Raw genomic sequence first — 22,788 nt, forward strand, 5'->3', positions numbered from 1 at the left:
ATGTGCTGCAGACATACATCAGGTCTCCTCTCATGCTCTTTGGAGAAGATTAATCTTGCAGTAGAGTGAGTAGAGGTTGACTTCATGCAATGTCCTTCACACTCATCAATCACTGACTCCTTCAACACTGTGTTGAGTCACTTACAAGTCTATTTTTTTATATAATCCAAGCGAGGCTTCTGTTATTAGCAGTATGGTTCATCCAGCACCTCTTGTGCGTCGGTTTATGTTCAGTAATCTACCAATGATCTTGTGTCCAAAACTGGAGAAGTTGCAGTATTTGTAGCTTCTTTAATAATCTCATATATTGGATATCTTATTTGTAAATCAAAATTTTTTTAAGTGTAGGAGTAGAGAGCATATTTCATTTTATATCTAACCTGTTTTCATTTAACTATAGAAAACATCAAATACCCTTCACTTTAAATTTGAAATAGCACAATTATTGCACGATTACACCATTGTGACATATATTGCACGGGGGTGTGCTCAGTGTTGATGTAAGCGCTGTATAAAAACTATTGTCAGCAGCAATCACAGATACTGAGCATCTGAAAATCCTTTGTAATTTCACAATATTCTCCAGAAGTGTGAAACCCCAACGGCCTTTGACCCTGTGACCTCTTGTCCTCTGCTGAAGACCCACAGCAGAGAGATGTTTCCCGTCTTCACCAGCAGCTCAGTATCCGCTGGTTGTGTAACCGGGAGAATAACATGCTAATCAACAACACGTTGTCTTTGACCTATGCCTCGGAGCTGCAGACGTATATGACTGGATTTTATTGAAAAGGTGCTGTGTACTTGACTGGGCTAAGTGCACCATGGGTTAAGAAGAGCATTACTGTGGGACAGAGTATAGGCGCTGGTTGCCTTGGGGCCATCAGTCCAGTTACTGAAGACAGGTTCAGGGCCTCTTCTGTCTTCTCTTCACCATCATAACCTTGAGATCAGATAACCCTTTCAGCTTTATTATTGGCTGTGGGTTAGATAGATTCACATAAAAACGACATGTTTTCTGGAAGTTTAAGCTGCTACAGAGCGTGGCCACATCCCTGGGTCACATGTGCATTACTGCCACATTGTAGTCTGACTGTATAGAGGCTCCAACCACATATAGAACACACTTCTTTATGGCAATCCTCACGAGAGCATCATAAGGAAAACGAAGTGATCCACTTGGGCTGTAGATTATGAAAGTAGGTGGCTCCCTCTGCTGGTGACAGAAACATGTTTTTGTCTAAAATGTCACTGTATGCTGCAACATTAAGATTAAAATCCCCTCTAATTGGAACTAAACAAAATATCTTACATTGGAAATCAAAACTTTAAGCGTGCATGCTTTGATTCTAGGTTTTTATTCTCATATCATCTAGACTAACCATTTTTCATTGTAAAGGAAATTAATCTTTCCAAGAGCTGAAAAGTCATAAAAAAAATAGACGGTCTGCACTTCTTTTACAGGGTTTTAATTTCTCTTAAATTTAATTTTGATTTCATACCAGGAAACAATTTTTAATCCATTAAAGTCGACAAGGCTAACTAGAACAACTTTTGCGGTTAATACATTTTTTTTTGTATTGTCTTTTTTCCCGTCTGAGCTTACATATTTGGGACAGTGGCCATGACCAAATACTCAATTCATTACAAAAGAGTGGTTTTCAATGTGATTCTGTCTTTCAAATTATTAAAACTTATTTATAAAAAAAACCATTTACGCTTGAATTAATGAAAGAATTTACCAATGAAAGAATTTAAAACAAAGCAGAGGATTTCAGATCATTTTCTCTACAAGTTTTTAATATTTTACATTATTATATACACGATACAATAATAGGTATGAAAATGAATATCACTAATAGATCACTTGTTTTTTATTATTTAACAAAATAAATGCTATTTGCAATCCTTAAAACAGGAACATAGACGTTTAGTGGAAAAGTGGCAAGTAAAAGACTTATATTTTGTATCTTCTCCGACACCACCTCACTGAGGGCAGAAGCCACTTCATGCTGCTATGCAGAGTAAATATTTGATAATATCTGCCATATTCACACATGGCAAATCCACCAGCCCTTCTGGGGGTTTTCGGTATCATTCACCCTTAGGTGCCACCAGTTGCTCAAAGTGCCACTGTTGTTCGGGTTGATGGGTGCAGGGGCGCAGGAGGAGAGCCCCTGTGCTGATGTGGGTGTTGACCCCCCTGGGGCTGCTCTGTGGGGGGGGTTCTCCTTCCTTTACAGCCTCCAGACACAACTGGGACTGCTGGTGGATGAGTTGGCCGTTGAGCTGAAGCACGAAACAGAGAAGCATCAGCCAAACGACCTACATGGCAGTGTCAACGTTATCAGAAAACGTGCACGACAAAATACTGCCTTGCCTTCATGAACTTCCACTGGAGTCTGCTGGTGGACGACCTGTGGGGGGGGCAGGGAGAGAGAACCACCCTCTCCCCGTCTGAGTCCAGGCACAGAGCCCCCATCGGACCCCACCGCACCTCACCCTCCGAGTTTAGATCACAGTGCTGCGGTGGCAGGAGATAACATCGTCTGTGTCGCATCTGTCTTTTTCGCACTTTCACCACTAAATAAAGCTGTAGTCATGGTTACCTGGCTGCCCGTCCCACTGCACGGTGCCGTTTTCATGGGCCCACCTCGTGCCCCCTGCCCTCGAGGGAAGTCTGCACAGCTGCCAGTGCCCACGTTATACAGCTTTGGACACGCACAAATAAGACACATCAATCGGTCACGCCCCCACTGAGGTGTGTGTGTGTGTGTGTGTTTGTGTGTGTGTGTGTGTGTTACCTCGCCTGACAGTGCAGGCCTGTCCTGTGGGATGTACAGCTGTGGATAAACTGCCGTCAGGTACCAGTGGAAGTTCCTGCAGCCGAGACTCTTCTTCAGCCGTAGACGCTGGGTGATGTTTGGGCTCTCAGACTGTGCCAAAGAGAGACATCGTGTGTGATGAGCTCTTCAGCACGCTCACCCATGCACCAATCTCTATGACACACACACACACACCAAACACACAAACACACACACCTGCCTGATGAAATGAGCAAGTGTGTCCCTCCTGTAGAAAATCTTCCTGTACGCGTCCATCCATGTGTCTGCGATGCGGATCTTGTTCCTCTGAAGCAGCTCCTGGTCTGGGAAGCGGTACGGCAGGTGGTGGTGCACGAGGTGGGCCACACGTGAGCAGGGGACCACCTCCATGGAGCCCCCGCATGACCACACCTATGATATGACATGAACGATACAGAAAACAGCTTTTTAACCACTGGTTTGGAAGAATAAAACCTTTACTACCCTAAATACCTACATATTTGTAGTAAATGTGTCTTGATGTTAGACTGTAAAGCACAGGTTATACTCTCTCTTCAAGTCTCTGCACTTTGCATGTTTCCTTTGTCGCAAGCAAGTGGTTTCATAACATTTTGCTCTCACGCCTGTGCTTTGGCCGAGCGGCCCAGACATTCCCAGACCTTCACTCTGAGATTTCCATTTGCAAAAGGCATCATGTCCCAGCACAACATTCCTGAGGCCCTGACAGAAGGCAACTGAATCAATCAACTGGCGAGAGTCCCTGGAATAAAGTATGTGACTTCATCTCTCTGTCCGGTGCGAGCGTGTGAACTGGAGATTCAGCTGCAGAACTGATCATGAATCTGTTTTACTTTACCCTGATTGACAGCTCAATTTGCTCCGCTCCCCACAGCAGCATCCCCGGGTCGTAGGCTCCTATCTTTTGGAAGAAATATCTGTCGATAGCCACAACGCCTCCGCCCAACGCTGGAGACCTGTCACAGTCAACAAATAGGTAAACTTCACAGCATAAGGCCTCGAAGAGCCATCACATACATACACATTTTCTACATTTACTTTTAAGCCTAAGGTGAATTCTCTACCTATAAACATAACCAGGCTAAAGTAGATCTAATTGCTGCTTGTCCTTGGGGGTTTTCTCAAGCCCCAGCCATGATTATGTTGTCTTGTTAATCACACCGTAAAGGTTGCACAGCGGAGTCTGGGTCCTTGTCTTGCAGCGGAAGGTTTGATTCCCAGAAGAAGTCAAGTTTCCAGTCAAACACCCCCCTAACCGGCCACTGGGTGGCATTGTACTGAAAGGTCTGCCAGTTTATCACATCCATGATGGGGGACACCACTCTGGTCCTGCAGAGAGACAACACATTTATAACAGTCATTATTTATATGTATAAGTCATTTTTTATCAAGAAAGGTGATTTTAGAAGAAGGTTGTGAAGAGTAAATGTGCTGCTGAGAGTCAGACATTTGGAAGAATAACAACATTAAAATTCCTTCACCATTCCTCATCCTCACTTGTCATTCACAGTCAGACTGCAGTCACCAAGAAATGTTTCCTAATCTGATCAATGTGTGTGTGTGTGTGTGTGTGTGTGTGTGTGTGTGTGTGTGTGTGTGTGTGTGTGTGTGTGTGTGTGTGTGTGTGTGTGTGTGTGTGTGTGTGTGTGTTTGCCTTAGATCAGAATCAAAGTTCAAATATGTGCACTGTCTTCTGTTGGGCTCTGCTCTGGTTCACATAAGGCACATTTATATCTGCTATAATATTTCCACTAACAGGCCGTATATGTATGTGATGTGATGCTCAGAGGAAATGAAAAGAAAAGATTAAAGAGGGGGAGGAAAGAGAGCGGGACACGGGAGAGGGGTCAGATATGTGGCAGAGAGAGTTGAGTGGTTGCAGATTCCAGAGTAAGGACTTCAGCCTAATTATTGAGTCTAATTAGAGCCACGCTGCAGGCGGCCTGAGACACAAGACTGGAGCCCAATCCTGGGAGCTGAGAGCTGGATACAAACACACACACACACACTGACACACACACACACACACACACACACACACACACACACACACACACACACACACACACTCACACACACACACACACACACACGTAGACCACTGTTTACTCCTGAGTAAAGATGAATGATAAACTCTGAACCCTCCAAGTCCAACAGCGATATTTTCCATTTATTTTGATCGCGGCGTGAAAGACTCTCTTTTTGTTTGTTAATTGTGTCTAGCTTTTTGTTTATTATCTTATCCTTTTATAGGGATAATGCTGAGGTTAGATTGGGGTACCCCTTTGGAGTACAACTCGATTGACAGAATTAATCTGCAACAATCTTAACAATGAATCAATAAACTTTTAAGCAAGATTGCAATAAGTACTTTGCTCTCTGTAAATATTGATGATGAACTTTGCAAAGTTTTCTTTGCCTATTCAAAACTCTGAATGACATTCTTCCTTACTTTCTGATATATTAAAGATCGATCATTCAAAAAGACAATATAGATAAAATGATCAGATGAATTGACATGAGTGTCAAACTGTCAAACAGCAGAAAATAATGGAGAAAAAAAGCAAACAATGTTAACAGCTGGATGGATCGTACCTGTCTTAACTTCTTATTTTAGCATTTTACAATTATTGTGATTATTGGGGAATTGTGAAATTTAATAAGAATGATCTTGCACCTATTATTAGGTTATAGATATCATGTGAGTGAATAGAGTTATGATTACCTGTCCTGGGCCACTCTCTCCAGGAGTGGCTCCAGCCAGCCTTTCTGGCACTCACAGTGGGAGTCCATGAACACAAGCACCTCCGCTGAAGCCCTGGCAGCCCCCAGGGTGCGGCACCCACCCACGCCCAGGCGCCTGGTGCTGCGAATCAAACGTACCCCATCCAGATGTGACACGTACTCACTCAGCACAGTCTTCAGGTGACCTGAGGAGCACGGTGAAGACGAGAATGTGTGGTCAGTGAATGCATGGATGTACAGTGTGGTGGATGATAGATACATTGATGGATGGATGGATGGATAATTCCAACTTTATTGATAAAGGACCTTTCCAACATATCAAATCGGATTCAAATGTACATGGGGGGAGAAATGGTTGGATGGATGGATAATAGATGGATGATAGATGGATGGGGGTGGATGGATGTATGGATAGATGGATGACAAATGGATGGATGGATGGCTAGTTGGATGATAGCTGGATTGATGGATGGATAGATGGAATGATGGATGGATAGATGGCATGATGGATGGATGGTGGATGGATGGATAGATGGATGGATGATAGCTGGATTGATGGATGGATAGATGGAATGATGCAATGAGGGATGGATAGATGGAGAGATGGAGAGATGGAATGATGGATGGATAGATGGACTGATGGATGGATTGATGGATGAATAATGGATGGCTAGATGGATGGATGATAGCTGGATTGATGGATGGATAGATGGAAAGATGGAAAGATGGAATGATGGAATGATGGAATGATGGAATGATGGATGGATAGATGGAGTGATGGATGGATTGATGGATGGACTGATGGACGGATGGATGGATTGATAGATGGATAATGGATGGCTAGATGGATGGATGATAGCTGGATTGATGGATGGATAGAGTGAATGATGGAATGATGGATGGAAAGATGAAAAGATGGAATGATGGATGGATATATGGACTGATGGACGGATGGATGGATGGATGGACTGATGGACGGATGGATGGGTGGATAATGGATGGATGGATGTGTTGGGTATACCTTGCTGGCTCAGGTCGTCCACCAGCAGGACCTCATGCAGGTGCTGTGTGGGCGCGGTGCTGAGGACGCTGTGCACGGTGCGCAGGAGCGTGGACCAGGCTTCGTCGTGGAAACATATCACAACACTCGCAGACGGCAGAGACTCGCTGTACTGTTCCCCCAGACACCTGTTGAGGACAGAGACTCACCGTCAAGGCTACAACTTCCCTCTGACACCAAAATGGATTTGCAGAGAAGAGAGTGTGTGGTTTATTGTGCTGTTTTCACCCGGGATGACGCGCCTCGGGCAGCCGGCGATGCAGGGAAATCCTCTCGCTGGCCACCTCGTTGAATCCGTACTTCATCACGGCGGCCACCTCCGTCTCCCTCTCCACTCCCTCCAGGTGGAGCCGCAGCGCTTGGCCCAGTTCATGGTGCGTCGGAGGCGCAGGAGCGGTGTTGTCCTTGTAGGCTCCGGGCAGCAGCACCTTGTAGCTGCCCTTCTTCTGCGGCGCGCTCCTGGTGCCTTGCGCGGATGGCAGTGGCACGAATAAAAGCTGGTCTTCTTGGAACGATTTGAGCGGGGAGAGGTCGACGCCGAGCTCCAGGGCAGGGTCCCGGGAGTCCACGATGACTTCCAGGTCCGGTGGACTCGGGGACCGGTGCAGGGGGCGTCGAGGAGGTCCTGGGTTCGGATGGCCTGGGCTTTTGTCGCGGTTCAACAGGTCCGACAGCGTCAGAGTGACCAGGGCGAAGCCGAGGAGCAGCAGCCAGAGGCCGAGCATCCTCCTCCGGGCAGCAGCTCTGCACAGCCTCATGCTGGGGAACTCAGAACTCAGCCGAGCAGAGCTGCCGAGCATGGCTTCAACTTTGAAGTGGATTGCATTTCACCCAAGTGATGAGGGATTATCCAAGAAAAAGAAACAAGTCGCCCATATTCAGCAGGTCTGTGAGGAGTGGAGCTGCATCCATGGAGCGCCAGGGGGACGAGACAAGGCAAGTTCAGGACAAACCCTTCACTTCTGTGGTGGAGGTGCGCAGACTTTAACCTTTCATCCAGCTCATCCCGCGGGTCCTAAAGCCTGCGCAAAGATGAGATCACAGATAACAGCTGCAACATGCACCTGATCCATCCACCTGCTCTACACCTGCAGGTCGAGGGGCCGAACCTCACACGCATCCTGGACCAGCTCCTAAAAGATCAGACCCCACAAATCCCCAGGGACGCACAAAAACAAGCACTGGTTTAAAGTGGCATTTCTACAATAACAAATCTCTTTATGGATTTGGATGTAGCTCATGTGGGAAGTCAGTGGCTTAGTTTTACGATGACATGCACGGAATCCCAAAAATCCCCGAAGTTATTCCAAGTGTTTTTAATGGCCACATGGCGCAGGTCTGTTTCGGAGCCCAGTGTTTTCTACCAGTAGGTTATAAATAAGAGCACGTTGCTGTGGAATGAGACAGTGTTTTTCTTTTTTATATATGTCCGCCAGTTTGTGTGAATGTCTGTGTGTGTGTGTGTGTGTGTGTGTGTGTGTGTGTGTGTGTGTGTGTGTGTGTGTGTGTGTGTGTGTGTGTGTGTGTGTGTGTGTGTGTGTGTGTGTGTGTGTGTGTGTGTGTGTGTGTGAGGAAGAGAGAGAGAGTGTGTGCGTGGAGCAGGCGTCTCTCCGGCCAGCTGGCGACGGGCCCCGCGGTCCCATGACCGTCTGTCGGGCCCTGGAAGCTGGGCGGTTCACAGCCTCGATCTCCGCTGGTTCTCCGGAGCAGATCTTGGCAGCCGGGGCTCCATGTTTTTATACCGAGCACAGACAAAGGGGAGCGTGCCTATATTCCCACAGCCCTATGTTCCCACAGCCCTATATTCCCACAGCCCTATATTCCCACAGCCCTATGTTCCCACAGCCCTATGTTCCCACATTTCCAATATTCATTACAAAATTAGGCCCTATTTTCCTACAGTTCCCACATTTCTACCCCTGCCTGGTAGTTAAGGGTTCACCATTCCGTAGCTGGCGATTTGAAGGAGCTAGCTAGCTTCCAAACTCTCTTGAGCTCAACACCGCTCACCCTAACCCTAACCCTCTCTTGAGCTCAACACCGCTCACCCTAACCCTAACCCTAACGCTTCCAAACTCTCTTGAGCTCAACACCGCTAACCCTAACCCTAACCCTAACCCTAACCCTCTCTTGAGCTCAACACCGCTAACCCTAACCCTAATTTTCAGAAAAATCTAGAAATGTGGGAACATAGGGCCTAATTTTCAAAATTGTCAGTGAAAAAAAATGCTTAGAAATGTGGGAACATAGGGCTGACCCCAGACAAAGCGAACCCGTGCGTCCCAGCCTGAGTTTTTTTTTTTTTTTTCGAGAAGTGGAAAACATCACACTTGTGTTTTTGTCGTGATGTGGAATAATCACACTGCAAATGTGACATTGTAAACCAGGAGCTCGAGGGGAAACACCCAACAGGCACGTAAGGGCTTCAGTGTCTAATACTTTCCTAATGCATGATCCAGGGTGATATTTGTTTTATGCTGGTGGCCAACCTGAGGTCAGACTGCAGCCTCCCTGATGTTTTTTCATCCCATCCCTAAATAAAGACCCCCTCCTCTGACAGGAAACTCTGAGGGGCTGCATCCAGACTCAAATTATTCCTGGGTGGTGGTGACTTCCTCCCATTACACACAAAGACACCCACCTCCCCCCTGCTCGGGATGACAGGGCAGGGTGGCTCCTCAGGATTATGATCACACTATACAGAGGAGGGAGGAGGGGGAGGGTGGAGGGGGGAAACATGGAGACAGAGGGACGAGTTGAAAGAGCAGGGGAGGGGGCTGAGAGACCAAGATGAAGGTGTTGTAAAGAGGGTGGGAATGAGGGAGAGACATGAAGATGAGAGAGACGGGGAGAGAGAGAGAGAGATGACCTGCTCCTGACTCCTGCGTCCTGGTGGGAATGTGTTTATAAGCGCTCAGTGTGGAACAGGAGCAGTTCTCACGTATTTCCAGAGCTGCGCACAGTGAACACTCCCAGATGTTTCCATACTGCGGTCAAGCCAGACGACACTCGAAATTTTACTGCGTGCATATACTGACATTTATGGTAAACGCATCCAAAGCGTTTTTTCAAAATAAACTGTTGACATGGAGCATATACACAATGCAATATTGAAAAGGAAATGGATTGGATTATATTCACAAGAAGTATTTATCGTCTCACGTGTCATTTTTATGAATAGAATCTTGACTGTATACATTTAGAGATTTTACAAAATAAAAGTCACACATTTTTAGCTTTAAGTAGCTTATCTGGATATATCAAAGTACTGTAAAAACACTTTGATCAATAATTCCAGAGAGAGACTGGTATGCCTGTGTTCATGACCTCTCAAACTTAAAATGTACTGAATATCAAACATATTTACTTTAAATTTACATTTTCACTGCGGAAGTGATCATTTCAGGATACTTCAAAGTACTTTAAAAACACTTTGCCCAAAAAGTTCAGAGAGAGACTGATATGCCTGTGTTCAGGACCTCTCTGACTACCTACATACCGATTATCAAATATTTTTAATATAAAGATTAAGAGTTTTTTTCAAAGTAAAGTCTAACATTTCAACTGTGGAATATATCATTTCTGGATATTTCAAAGTACTGTAAAAACACTTTACTCAATAAGTTCAGAAGAGAGACTGATATGCCTGTGTTCAGGACCTCTCTGACTACCTACATACTGAATATCAAACATTTTTACTGTATAGATTTGGAGATTTTTCAAAGTAAAGTCTAACATTTACACTGTGGAATAGATCATTTCATGATACTTCAATGTACTTTAAAAACACTTTGCTCAATAAGTTCAGAGAGAGGCTGATATGCTTGTGTTCAGGACCTCTCTGACTACCTACATATTGAATATCAAGTAGACTCCAACATGTGTACAGGAATAGAAGCATATCAGTGTTAGTACTTTGAAGTATACTGAAATGAAATATTCCACAGTTGAAATGTTGGACTTTGCTTTGAAAAATATCTTAATCTATACAGTAAAAATGTTTGATCTTCAGTATATTGAAAGTCAGAGAGCTCCTGAACACAGGCATATCAGTCTCACTCTGAATTTATGGAGCAACGTGTTTTTATAGAATTGAGTTTTTCCAGAAATTACCTACTTTAAGCTAAAAATGTGGGATTTTTATTTTGTAAAATCTCATAATTGATATTGTCAAAATGATATACATAAAAATGACACAGGTAAGACAATATTTTCAATTATGCATTTTGTATAGGCTCCGTCCCCTTTCTGGGCGGTTTGGATGCGTTTACCATAAATGTCAGTATATGAGTGCAGTGGAATTTCTGTGTCGGCTGATTTGAACACAGAGATGCGAGTGTCGGCTGGCTTGACCGCAGTGTTTCCATCCTGCAGCCAAAACACACACACACACACACACACACACACATACTGGAGTCAGGTGTCCGCTGCCAGCACATTTTCAGACAAACACATTAACACCAAGAAAACACACTCACACACACACTGCGATGGTTCAAGGTCCAGTCCTGCATTCCACCATCCAACTGGAAGCCAGAGCGTAATGAGAAGGCTCGACAAGTACTCGTATGAGAGAGAGAGAGAGAGAGAGAGAGAGAGAGAGAGAGAGAGAGAGAGAGAGAGAGAGAGAGAGAGAGAGATTATAAAAACAACTCGATCTGCAACAATCTTAACAATGAATCAATAAACTTTTAAGCAAGATTGCAATAATAACTTTGCTCTCTGTAAGTATTGATGATGAACTTGGTTTTGCACAGTTGTTCATGTGACAAGAAGTCTTCTTTGCCTGTTAAAAACTCTGAATGACATTCTTCCTTACTTTCTGATATATTAAAGATCGATCATTCAATAAGACAATATAGATAAAATGATCAGATGAATTGAAATGAGGCTCATCTTTAGCTGCAGCGCAGGTGAAGGCAGCATATATGTTCGCGATGGATTTTAGGATATATATGTTTTAATTTTGTTATTCAAAATGAATGATCAATTACAAAGTAGCAATCTTCTCTTTCATCATGCCGCTGCGGAGAGGTGCTGCCCTCTACTGGGCGATGTCTGGCACTGACGTGAATGAAGGAGTGTTTTTGTGTATCATCTCAAGTGTAGTAACTGTTTAACAAAAAGCATCCTCTACTTTCTTTACTCTGGAGTTCTCGGGCACATTTTCCGGCCTTCACCATATCTGATGCAGTTTTGTCTGTTGTCAAGGAAACGGGATGAGAAGAGCAGCCAAGCTCAACAAAGAGAAGTTTTGTTTCCAACAACCTTGTTTTCCTCTTCTTCTGACGTCATAAGGTTTGCACGTGACAATTTAGTCCATCAGACTTTCAGGTCCTTATCTTATCATTACAAAGTATGATATTATTATCTGTACCTATATATCATATATATCACAGTACAGTATGTTCTCATCTGTACTCGTGTTTTTGAAGCACGTGGTGCGCTCCTATAATCATGGCCACCACTTGGATTTGAGAAGCTATTTTTAATGTGGATGAATTCCAGTTATCTGGGCTGTGGCGGTCAGAGGATTTGAATGTATTTCTTTCCATTGAGGAAGCTGTTGTTCTTTTTCACGTTCGCGCATCTTTATTCCTTCAGCCACTGTTATAAGAGACGGGTCTTTATTTGAATTAAATTTATGGGGGGAAAAGAAATCACAAATGTTGTGGACATTTATTGTACTGTAATTTTTCCCCATCTTTAAATAAATCCTCATGTGTTTTTGAAGCTATATGGGATTTGGTAATTTTTATCATGTCAAGGCTTTGATCTAAACCTTGTCTTTTTCCACATAAATGAAAATGTCTGGAGCCTTTGCGTCCGTTTCAACACTGTCATTGCGACAGCAGACGAGCCGCTGAAATAACGACGCCAGTCACATGTTTGATTGTGTTGAAAACGAACACAACAGTTTTTTCATGGGCATCATGCGCTTACTTCCCTTCCGCTTTTGCGGGTGCAGCAGTGCCAACATGGCGCAACCTGACCAGTGCGCCCATCCACTGCTGCTGCTGGTCTCACCGTGACACAACTGGATGATGTGGTCAGCTGTCACACATGTGGACGTTCAAAACGACCAAGCACGGATTCAACGAAAAGATGGACTAAATCACAATCAAGTAATTTCTTTTATAACACAATTATTTAACAGCATCAAATTCAGCCTCATATGAATTCACTCATTTTCATCCTTTTTATTTCTTCTGTTCAACAAGAGATCTTCAAGGGTTAGAGTCTCATTTTATTATTTTAAAATCCAACAAAACTCCCACAAAATGTATTGTATTATTTGATTATAAAATTAATCTGGTTAGGACTAGGTTCATGAACTAAATACGCGTGCTGAGGAAAACAGTTTACAGAAGATATGAAACACGTGTTTTGTATTTAGAAAAATAAGAAATCAAGCTAAACCAGAAGGTGACCTCGGACCGTGCTGCCTTAAATACATGTGGATCATTGGATGAAAATATATTTCGGATTTAAATTCTTGTTCATTGTTTTTTTTTTTTTTTTTTTTTGTATCAAAGTGAAGTAATGGGGTAAAAGGGGAAGGGGCACGCTTGTCATCTCATCTCTCATGGGTTTCCTACGTCCAGGAGACTAATGAGTGATGAGATGCGTCTTGTTAGAAAACATCACATGTTTGTGCGCTCAGCGGCCCCAGATTGAATTAGAGCCCATCAGGACAGGAAGGGGACAGTCGGCTGTACTGGGAGAGCTGGACGAGACACAGAGGGACAACCAGCTCCGTGGGCGCACAGATACTTGACCTGTCTGGAAGGTGGATGCAGGCTGCGTTCAGGTGGTTTACTGACCACTCTTTGTTTTTTTGAGAAGAGGAGATGGAAGTCCTGCCGTTTCTTTTTCTTCTGGCTTGTGCCTGCTTTGTTTACCAGGCTGATGGACGCAGAAGTAAGTGCTGGTTTGGTCTAAATTAAGTCAGCAGATGCCTGATAGAGAAATATTAAATATAGACTTTGCTTGAATTTACATATTCACATTGACATCAAGTATTTAGTCTTAAGCATAAAACTATTATTGTTGCAGTAGTTTTTAAGATTAAAGTCGATTCTTGAAGCTGGATATTTTCCTCAAACTTTGTTTTTTTTACCTGTGCTGTCCTGAACTGTCATAGTCCCATCATTAGTCCCATCATGGGACTGGGACAGCCTTAATTAGGACCCCATGGTCCTAATTAAGGTGTGTCCCCACTGGCTGACCATTTATATCTGGTTACTCAGTCAATATGGATTATCACTCATAAAACAGAACAATGATTTAAACGAAAGAAACAGTTTGAGATCCATGATGATGAGACATATTTTAACCTTAACACATTCCTCACACAGTGATGTCGAACTGGGGTTTCTTTTAATTCAAAGAAAAGTAAAGAAGCCTCTGGCAATTCGAATACATATTGTTTTTAATTCAACATGTCACCTTGAAAATTAAAAAAGTTTTCCATCATGGTGACAGTTGAGGGTGAGTAAGAGTTTCTGTCACATGAGCTGTGGCCATTTTCCTATAATCAAATTACATAGATGTTGTTTTCGTCTGACACTGGTATTTAAAGACATATCACTCACATTTCCGCTAAAGTAAAAGTGACGCGAGGTTTGGAGCTGTGGAGAAAAAGTTAATATACAGATTAATGCATTTATGACAGGATCAGATAAAGTTCTTCAAGGTGATAAATATTAAATAATATCATACATCCTAAATGTATGAGGCCAGGCAGTATCATTTATTTGGTATAAAAATCATCATTGGGTATCCTTGGTGTTTCAAGGTTATTCCAAATTCTCTTTTTCAATTAATATTCCACTTGAAGAGAGGGAGAGATTCATTGATTTCGTAGTTTTTCTTTAAAACTGCATATCAGGGGATACAACACAACTTTAATTACAAAATGAGAAATCGAATCAAGGCTACGGTGTTATGAAAGCTCGTTTAGATCATTTTGCCAAATAAACTTAATTTAAGCAAATAATTACCTTGACGTATAAAAGGAAGATATTACTTTTTCACAGTTAAGGACATTTTATAATATGGGACCCTGAATGAGGCTTCAGTTTTCCTGCACATAAGGGTATTAAAATGTTCTTTGGTCTCTCTTTCCAGCGTACAGTGACATGTTCACCCACAAGCATGATATAACCGGAAAGTTCCCTTTTCCAATTCCACCAATCCCTGGCTGGGATCCTGACACCAGCCCATGGAACGATTACCTCTACCCACCACTGATCCCGAAGCCAAAGGGGCTCACGCACGGAGGAGGTGAGAAAGGTATTATATTCTACCTCTCAGACATGTTATCATATTTAATTTCTTCTGTTGTTAAACCTGGAACATCCACCTCTCTGCAGCCAAACCCAAGGTCCGCCTGACCAGCGACAGTCCAGCTCTAAACGGCTCGAGTGTCTCCTTCACGGCCAAGCTGGAGTATCCTCCGTGCCAGAAGGAAGACGCCAACGGGGACCTTGTGTGGGATGATCACTGCGGGGACGGTACGGAGCTGGAGGCCTCAGGTGCTGGAACCAGGCCAGGCCACCCCCCACCCCCCTTCCCGAATAACTCATATCACACTCCAACACAAAATCCCACTGTAACATACAGAACAACCATACTACACCATACAGCAAACAAAACCACTATCACAGGGCAGAGAAAAGCTATTATATTTGAGTGCTTGTCCACTTGGAGGTCGCAGAAAATATCTATAAACATAGCATTATCAAATATTACCTCATGAAGTTGATATGGTGAACATGTTGTTTGCAAACAGTAGCTGTTGATTTGGAGTCGTGTAAACAGTGGTACAGTTGCAACTTGTAAATCCAAAAAAATTTGCTAAAAGAGGCTAAAATGGGTGCTAAAGCTGAGAGCCCATTAACTTTAAATCTTCTCATTAGACCTATTTTTACATATAAGATATCATTGGTGCTGTTTTTTTATTTAGCTCTTAAATTCACACAAAGTTTGACTTCACTCTCTGGTCCTGGGTGCAGCTAATGGACAGGTTCGCTCCGGCTATGTGTACAACTGGACGTCCTGGATGGATGACTACGGCTTTGGAAAGTGTACGGACAAAAAGAAATGCAACGTGTTTCCCGACGGGAAGCCCTTCCCTCAGAGCAACGACTGGAGACACAAGGGCTACGTCTACGTTTGGCACACAATGGGTGAGACACAGAGGTTTACGATTTGCAAATGTGCTCATGCAGCACTAAATGAGGAATATGTTAGGTTTTTTGATTCTGTGCCGTTTGTCCCCAGGCCAATACTATGAGACTTGCGATGGCTCATCCTCCAGCGTGACCATCAACACCAGTGCCATCCCACTGGGGGCAGAGATCATGGAGGTCATGGTCTACAGGAAACGTGAGCGCAGGAAGTACAGTCCCCTCACCACTGACAACACCGTCTTCTACGTCACAGGTGGAGACAGAATTTATGGCCTCATGTCGTACCTCTTTATCTGTATAGTTGTTTGAGTCAAAGAGACAAATACAAAACCCACAGAGAGAGACCTGGAGAATCAATTATTTATCATTCTCTTCAGACAAGATCCCTGTGGCGGTGGAGATCTCCCAGAAGGCTGCGGTCAACGAGTCCAAGAACGTTTTCTTTGGCGGAGAGGACGTGCTCTTCAAGGTCCAGCTTCATGACCCCAGCGGCTACCTCAAAACCGCCGAGGCCATCGACTACATCTGGGACTTCAGGGATGGCAATCAGCTGGTGACACACCGCGAAGTGACTGCGCACAGCTACAGCATGCTGGGGACCATGAGCGTGAAGCTGGTGGTGGAGGCCGCGTTCCCTGCAGAGTGTCCACCAGCTGCTGCCACCACGACCCCGGGGAGACCCGTGTCCACACGTCCTACAGGTGCCGGACAGGGACATTCAAGGAGATAAAAAGCATTTTGACAATTCAATTTCAATTCAGCTTTTTTTTGTATAGCACCAAATCACAACGTTACCTCACTTTACGTATAAGGTTGAGAACTCACATTACCCAAACTTACATTTCTCAAGCACTTGGCGACTCTTCATGTGTAGTACAATTGTGATGATCTGATTCCAGCATTTATTATTATAAAAACAACCCTATAGCAGCTAGGAGGCAGTTAGCTTAGCTTAGCATTAGGACTGGAGGCAGAAATCTATTTAAGCTGCAAAAACAAAAGTGAAAACTCTTTAGAATGACGGCTAGATGGATGCAGAGAGGAGACAAGATATCTCAAAACTTTAAATACAACCAAAAAGTAGATGACGGTGAGAGAAGTCAGCAAACGAGAACCAGTTGGTTTGCTTGTGGGTTTAAGACAGCAACCATGAATTTGGATTCCAGTGGTTGGTCTCTGGCCTATAGGATCTTTGTCAGGACGGCTCCCTCATCATATCACATAATCTCTCTTCTGCTGCCTAAACAACAAAAGCATTCATAATTGGCAACATACATCTAAAACAAAAGACAGAATCAATTGTCTGTGATGGTCATATTTACTATATGTTCCTGTCTGTCCTTCTCCAGAGGCTCCCACAACTCCAGGCAGAACTCATGCCGCTACTGTCAAGATGGAGACCACACAGGGTGAGTTTAACAGCTAACATGCATCTGATCACAAGTTCATTAAGCTTTTAATGTTTATAGAATATATTGATAAATACATGCTCCCAGTGAGTCTATATCTTGCCTCTTGTTTCCTGTTTCAGCACCACGCAGCACCAGCCGACCTTTGCCCTCCTCCGCTGCCCCCACCTCAACAGGGTTGTTCTCCACGGAGCCCCTCCCACCGACTGATGCCAGCACCACCCTGGAGCTCGACCCCACCGCCCTGGCCGGGCGCAGCACCCGCCGCCTCAACGGCAACCAGTGTTACCGCTACGTCCACGGAGTGTTCAACGGTAACATCACCATCATTGGTAAGTGGGAGGCTGCCTGGATCCATGTAACTGAATCTCAACAACTATTGGACAAATTACAATGACTTTTTGTACAGACATACAGGTGAGCCATCAAAATGCAACCAGTCATGCATCGTGGAGGTGAATTACTGCGATTGCAAATAATTACAATGACGTATAAAAGGAAGATATTACTTTTTTCGAAGTTAAGGACATTTTATAATATGGGACCCTGAATGAGGCTTCAGTTTTCCTCCACATTAGGATATTAAAAAGTTCTTCGATCTCTCTCTCCAGCGCACAGTGACATGCTCACCCACAAGCAAGATGTAGCCGGAAAGTTTCCTTTTCCAATTCCACCAATCCCTGGCTGGGATCCTGACACCATACCATGGATCCCGAAGCCAAAGGAGCTCATGCACGGAGGAGGTGAGAAAGGTTACATATTCTTTTTCAACTCAAAATTTGAACGTGTCTATTACTTTAAAAAAACTAGAAATTAGTACATATAGCTTTAAGTACTCAAAAGGCACTTCTGGCAAGAATGAGTGTTATAATATGGGAAATATATTTAAGTGTGTATTTACAGACGTCAGTATTTATGATTTAAAATCAACAATTACTATATATTATATCATTTCAATATTAACAGCTATGTACCACTTCAGATTGTCCAAAACATTACCTTGACATATAAAAGGAAGATTTTACTTTTTCAAAGTTAAGGACATTTTACAATATGGGACCCTGAATGAGGCTTCAGTTTTCCTCCACATTAGGATATTAAAATATTCTTCGATCTCTCTCTCCAGAGGACAGTGACATGCTCACCCACAAGAATGATATAGCCGGAAAGTTTCCTTTTCCAATTCCATCAATCCCTGGCTGGGATCCTGACACCATACCATGGCCCCCGAAGCCAAAGGAGCTCATGCACGGAGGAGGTGAGAAAGGTTAAATATTATTTTTCAACTCAAAATTTGAACGTGTCTATTACTTTAAAAAAACTAGAAATTAGTACATATAGCTTTAAGTACTCAAAAGGCACTTCTGGCAAGAATGAGTGTTATAATATGGGAAATATATTTAAGTGTGTATTTACAGACGTCAGTATTTATGATTTAAAATCAACAATTACTATATATTATATCACTTCAATATTAACAGCTACGTACCACTTCAGATTGTCCAAAACATTACCTTGACATATAAAAGGAAGATTTTACTTTCTCAAAGATAAGGACATTTTACAATATGGGACCCTGAATGAGGCTTCAGTTTTCCTGCACATAGGATATTAAAATGTTCTTCGATCTCTCTCTCCAGAGGACAGTGACATGCTCACCCACAAGAATGATATAGTCGGAAAGTTTCCTTTTCCAATTCCATCAATCCCTGGCTTTGATCCTGACACCATCCCATGGCCCCCGAAGCCAAAGGAGCTCATGCACGGAGGAGGTGAGAAAGGTTACATATTCTTTTTCAACTTGAAATTTGAACGTGTCTATTACTTAAATAATATAATAAACAATTACACGCAAATCTAACCACTTTCCCTATGATTGTAAAGCCTAAACATTTCCCATTTAAACATCACAACCCAAATATCTTAATTAGTAATATGAATTATTGATAGTGAACTGTGCACCTGCTTAGGCAGACTTTGGCCACTAGGGGGCTGCCAAAAGTGCTTGAAATGCCCTACAGGAGAAATAGTTTTCTGTGTGAAATGTCAATGTTAATCATACAAAAACGCAATATTATGTTTACAGGCTTGTTAAGTAATAATACTAGTGTAATAACTCCCGAGTTGGTGGTTGTGGGGGGGGGCCACATCATATTCTGCTTGGGGACACAGAAAGGTTGGATGTGGCCTTTAAACAGGTTTGTGTGTGTGTGTGTGTGTGTTTTCAAGTTGATTCTATAATGATTTTTGCGAATAAAAATACGTTTTTCAGATCAAAATTGCTATAAATAAACACACACACACACACACACACACAAATACACACCATAATCATGAGCAGATGATTACACATCTAAAATGAAAATGCATGAATCTGTTCTCTGCAGAGCCCATACACGCACTGAACAGCCAAATGAGTAATACCATCGTGGACGTGTTGGCTGCCAGAGTGACCAAGACTGACATCAGCTTCCTGGTGAAATGTCTGGGCATGTGAGTGTATAATTATTTTGTATTATTTATTTCATTTGAATGTTAAACAGGGTGATTTGATGTTGTTTTTCTTTTCCTTCCCGTTGCTTTGTGAAACCTGAAATTGTATCTTGAAACATTTTCAGATGTCACTGCTGAATCTATGAATCAATGTATCACAGAGATATAGATGGTGATATTATTCTTTGATAAAGTTCTCGGGATTATGGAGATACTAAGAAAGTTTCAATCAAAGCTTTTCAACTTTAACACTTGTTGGGCCAGATTGTCCACTGATCACTGGGTCGGCGGTTCAATTCCCCAGCTCATAGAACCTCCCCACTGAGGTGTATAACAATATGCAGCCTAAAGAAGAAGAAACTAGGAAACTAGAGATTTATTAGGTAATCTAGTGAAGTCATAACAAAATTCAAAGAACTCTAATGGACTCTTAGACTTTGCTTCAGCACAAAATGTTTTCCATCACTGTCATTTGTAGAGCAGCAGTCCAATTCTGAAGTTCTTAAAATAAATACATTTCCAATTTTTACATTTGTTATAAGGATATTTAATGCAATGGATCATAAAAAGGTTTTTTACATAAAAAGCTGTTTCAGATAAAGTCGTAGTTTTGGATTACTTCCTGTAACTCTTCATCTTTATACTCTCTCCTCCTCAGCACCCCCACCTCGGCCTGCACCATCGTGTCAGACCCCACCTGCACTCAGGTGCGTAGCATCATGTGCGACGACGTGCCGCCATCGTCGGAGTGCGAGGTGCACCTGAGGCGAACGTTCCCGGAACCCGGCACCTACTGTGTGAACATCACCTTGCAGGACTCCAGTAGCCTGGCCCTCGCCAGCACCACCGTCACCATCAACAAGTCCCAGGATCCACCTGGTTAGTTCCTCACACACAGCAGTGCATGTGGCAGGACATGTTATGACATCACATCACATGCATGATCATTTACTCTTTTTTGGTCATCTTAACCAGTTCTAAAGACTGTCTGTCTGTGGTTCTGTCTGTAGCGTCCAAGGCTCATGGCACTGCAGCGGTGGTGCTCTCATCCAGCGCTGTGCTGGTGGCTGTCTTTGCTCTCATTGCATATATAGTCTACAAGTGAGTATATAGTCATTCAGTCTATTCTGAAGCATCGATGCACAAACATGTTCCTGATTAAACACACAACTGAGTACTCCTGACTAGGGTTGCAAAATTCCGGGAATATTCAAAATTGGAAACTTTCCATGGGAATTAACGGGAATAAACGGCAATATACGGGAATTAACAGAAAACTGGAAATGTTGTGGGTAATTTACACTAACTGTATTTACCTTGTCATATACAGACATAAATATATACATTTTGTTTTGTCATAGGCTGATTTGAGCCCTGAGGAAACTCTGGGCACTTGACTATATGCTTCTGCATCATTGTCATTCTTAACATAGGTCTTCGCACAGTTTTTGCAAATGCACACAGCCTTTCCTTCTACATTGGATGGGGTGAAATGTCTCCACACATGAGATACTTACCTGACTAGTTCTGCTGCAGGATGCTGGGAACTATCTGTGCATGTGATGGAAGAATGAACAGTGGAGGGTTAAAATCCAATGTGCAGCGTGTGCTGCATTCCTTACATCTTTAAAATAGAGTTTTGAATGATGTTTTTACTGCTCAGCGTTTAATTTGCGTATTTATTTTTTTTCCAAAATTCCCAAAATTCCTGAGCTAAACTTACCATGGAAAGTTTCCGGAAATTTACCGGCCCTTTGCAACCCTACTCCTGACTCCTGACGTCTGACCTCCTCCTTCATATTCATCTGTTTCATCACATGTTCATTCTCTCCACCAAATATTCCCTTCTCCTCCATCCTCTGATCCTGACTCCATTTTTTTTCTCACTCCTCCCTCTCTACCAGGCGTCACAAGGTGTACCGACCCATTCGTAGGTCACTGGTGGAAGACGCCAGCGGCCATGCTGGGGTCGGAGGTCACATGGTTCGCCTGAGGGAGACATTGTTCCCCCCCAGTGAGGAGAGCCGTCACCTGCTGACAGAGAGACGCCCTCTGTAGGCCTCATGGAGCGGCACCAGCAACCTTTTGTCAGGATTGGCAAAATTACTGGAGAAAAATGTTGTTGTATGCAAATCTAAGCAAAGTTTGAATAATTAAAAAGATGGCAGGTAAAGATTTGTCTTGTTGAGATAAATATTAGTAAATACTACTCGTGTCTTGTTTCGCACTATGGCTAATGCTGAAGATTGGTGGATGATAATCTGACAAAGTCGTCAAATGTCTGCCTGAGCCACTGTGCCTGGAGATGAACTGTGTTAAAGCCTTTTCATCAAATGTAATAGATTTGTGCAAATTCTGTGCCGCGCATCGCTTTACAAAACTGCACCATGTGTTGTAATAACAATAATAGCCTCGAGTTAAATGTTAAGTCCTTGAGATGGTTGTTCCAAAACTCTGAGCTCTGTCAACTGGACTGATATTTTAAGATTCACCCGAACCAAAATATTCTGTGAAAACTTTACTCGATTATAATAAAGATTGTGAACTAACAGCTCAGCTTGTCAACACACTCAGTTTTGTCTCTGTTAATGTTTATTATTGTAGATGGAAAAACTTCTTTAACAACCATTTCTCTATTTGCAGCTTCCTTTTAAACTACACCCACTCAAGGGTTGCTGCCACTTGTCCTTCCTCGTGCTGCGATTCATATGATTAAACATGTTTTTATTTATTTCCACTGACTCATTAATCCGGAAGGAAAATAAAACTCAACAGAAACAAAATATTCATCAGGTGAAACTCATCCCGACACAAGTCTACCTCCACCCGGCAGTGATTTATGGTTCTCAATGTTAACATTAGTACAGCATCTTCCAGGTTTGTGCCATAAAGAATCAACCTTTCCCTGAAATTCAGAATTGTTTTGCAGTACAAGACCCCAAATCTCACTCTTTACTAATATGTCCAGGTCAAGTGCAATGTATCTACAAATTGTCAGGATGTATGATTCATATAAGTGCACAGCTAGAGTTTTAAATGAGCTTAAC

General features: G+C 43.0%; 2 protein-coding genes across 5 annotated transcripts; one reads left to right on the forward strand and one right to left on the reverse strand.

The window, feature by feature from the left end:
• Nucleotides 1–2,091: 2,091 nt before the first annotated feature.
• On the reverse strand, nucleotides 2,092–7,445 carry LOC133026441 (polypeptide N-acetylgalactosaminyltransferase 15-like). The gene is made up of 10 exons (XM_061093334.1): nucleotides 6,874–7,445; nucleotides 6,607–6,773; nucleotides 5,566–5,770; nucleotides 4,002–4,169; nucleotides 3,679–3,796; nucleotides 3,039–3,233; nucleotides 2,802–2,933; nucleotides 2,607–2,708; nucleotides 2,378–2,521; nucleotides 2,092–2,286 (listed from the first exon to the last, which is right to left on the reverse strand). The coding sequence occupies exons 1-10, from the start codon at nucleotides 7,443–7,445 to the stop codon at nucleotides 2,092–2,094; spliced, it is 1,998 nt and encodes a 665-aa protein (XP_060949317.1).
• Nucleotides 7,446–13,338: 5,893 nt separating this feature from the next.
• On the forward strand, nucleotides 13,339–22,292 carry gpnmb (glycoprotein (transmembrane) nmb). Of its 4 annotated transcripts, none has more exons than XM_061092832.1 (15): nucleotides 13,339–13,566; nucleotides 14,776–14,940; nucleotides 15,021–15,182; nucleotides 15,663–15,836; nucleotides 15,931–16,092; nucleotides 16,217–16,540; nucleotides 17,189–17,248; nucleotides 17,371–17,580; nucleotides 17,860–17,991; nucleotides 18,375–18,506; nucleotides 18,889–19,020; nucleotides 19,636–19,741; nucleotides 20,400–20,620; nucleotides 20,752–20,842; nucleotides 21,646–22,292. In XM_061092832.1, the coding sequence occupies exons 1-15, from the start codon at nucleotides 13,497–13,499 to the stop codon at nucleotides 21,797–21,799; spliced, it is 2,295 nt and encodes a 764-aa protein (XP_060948815.1). In that variant the 5' UTR covers nucleotides 13,339–13,496; the 3' UTR covers nucleotides 21,800–22,292. The 4 variants fall into 4 exon arrangements, with proteins under 4 accessions (XP_060948815.1, XP_060948817.1, XP_060948816.1 ...); XM_061092834.1 differs by having other exon boundaries at nucleotides 15,021–15,161; XM_061092833.1 differs by having other exon boundaries at nucleotides 14,776–14,931.
• Nucleotides 22,293–22,788: the final 496 nt, after the last annotated feature.

The sequence above is a fragment of the Limanda limanda genome, chromosome 19, assembly GCF_963576545.1.
Source record: "Limanda limanda chromosome 19, fLimLim1.1, whole genome shotgun sequence".
NCBI classification, from domain to species: domain Eukaryota; kingdom Metazoa; phylum Chordata; class Actinopteri; order Pleuronectiformes; family Pleuronectidae; genus Limanda; species Limanda limanda.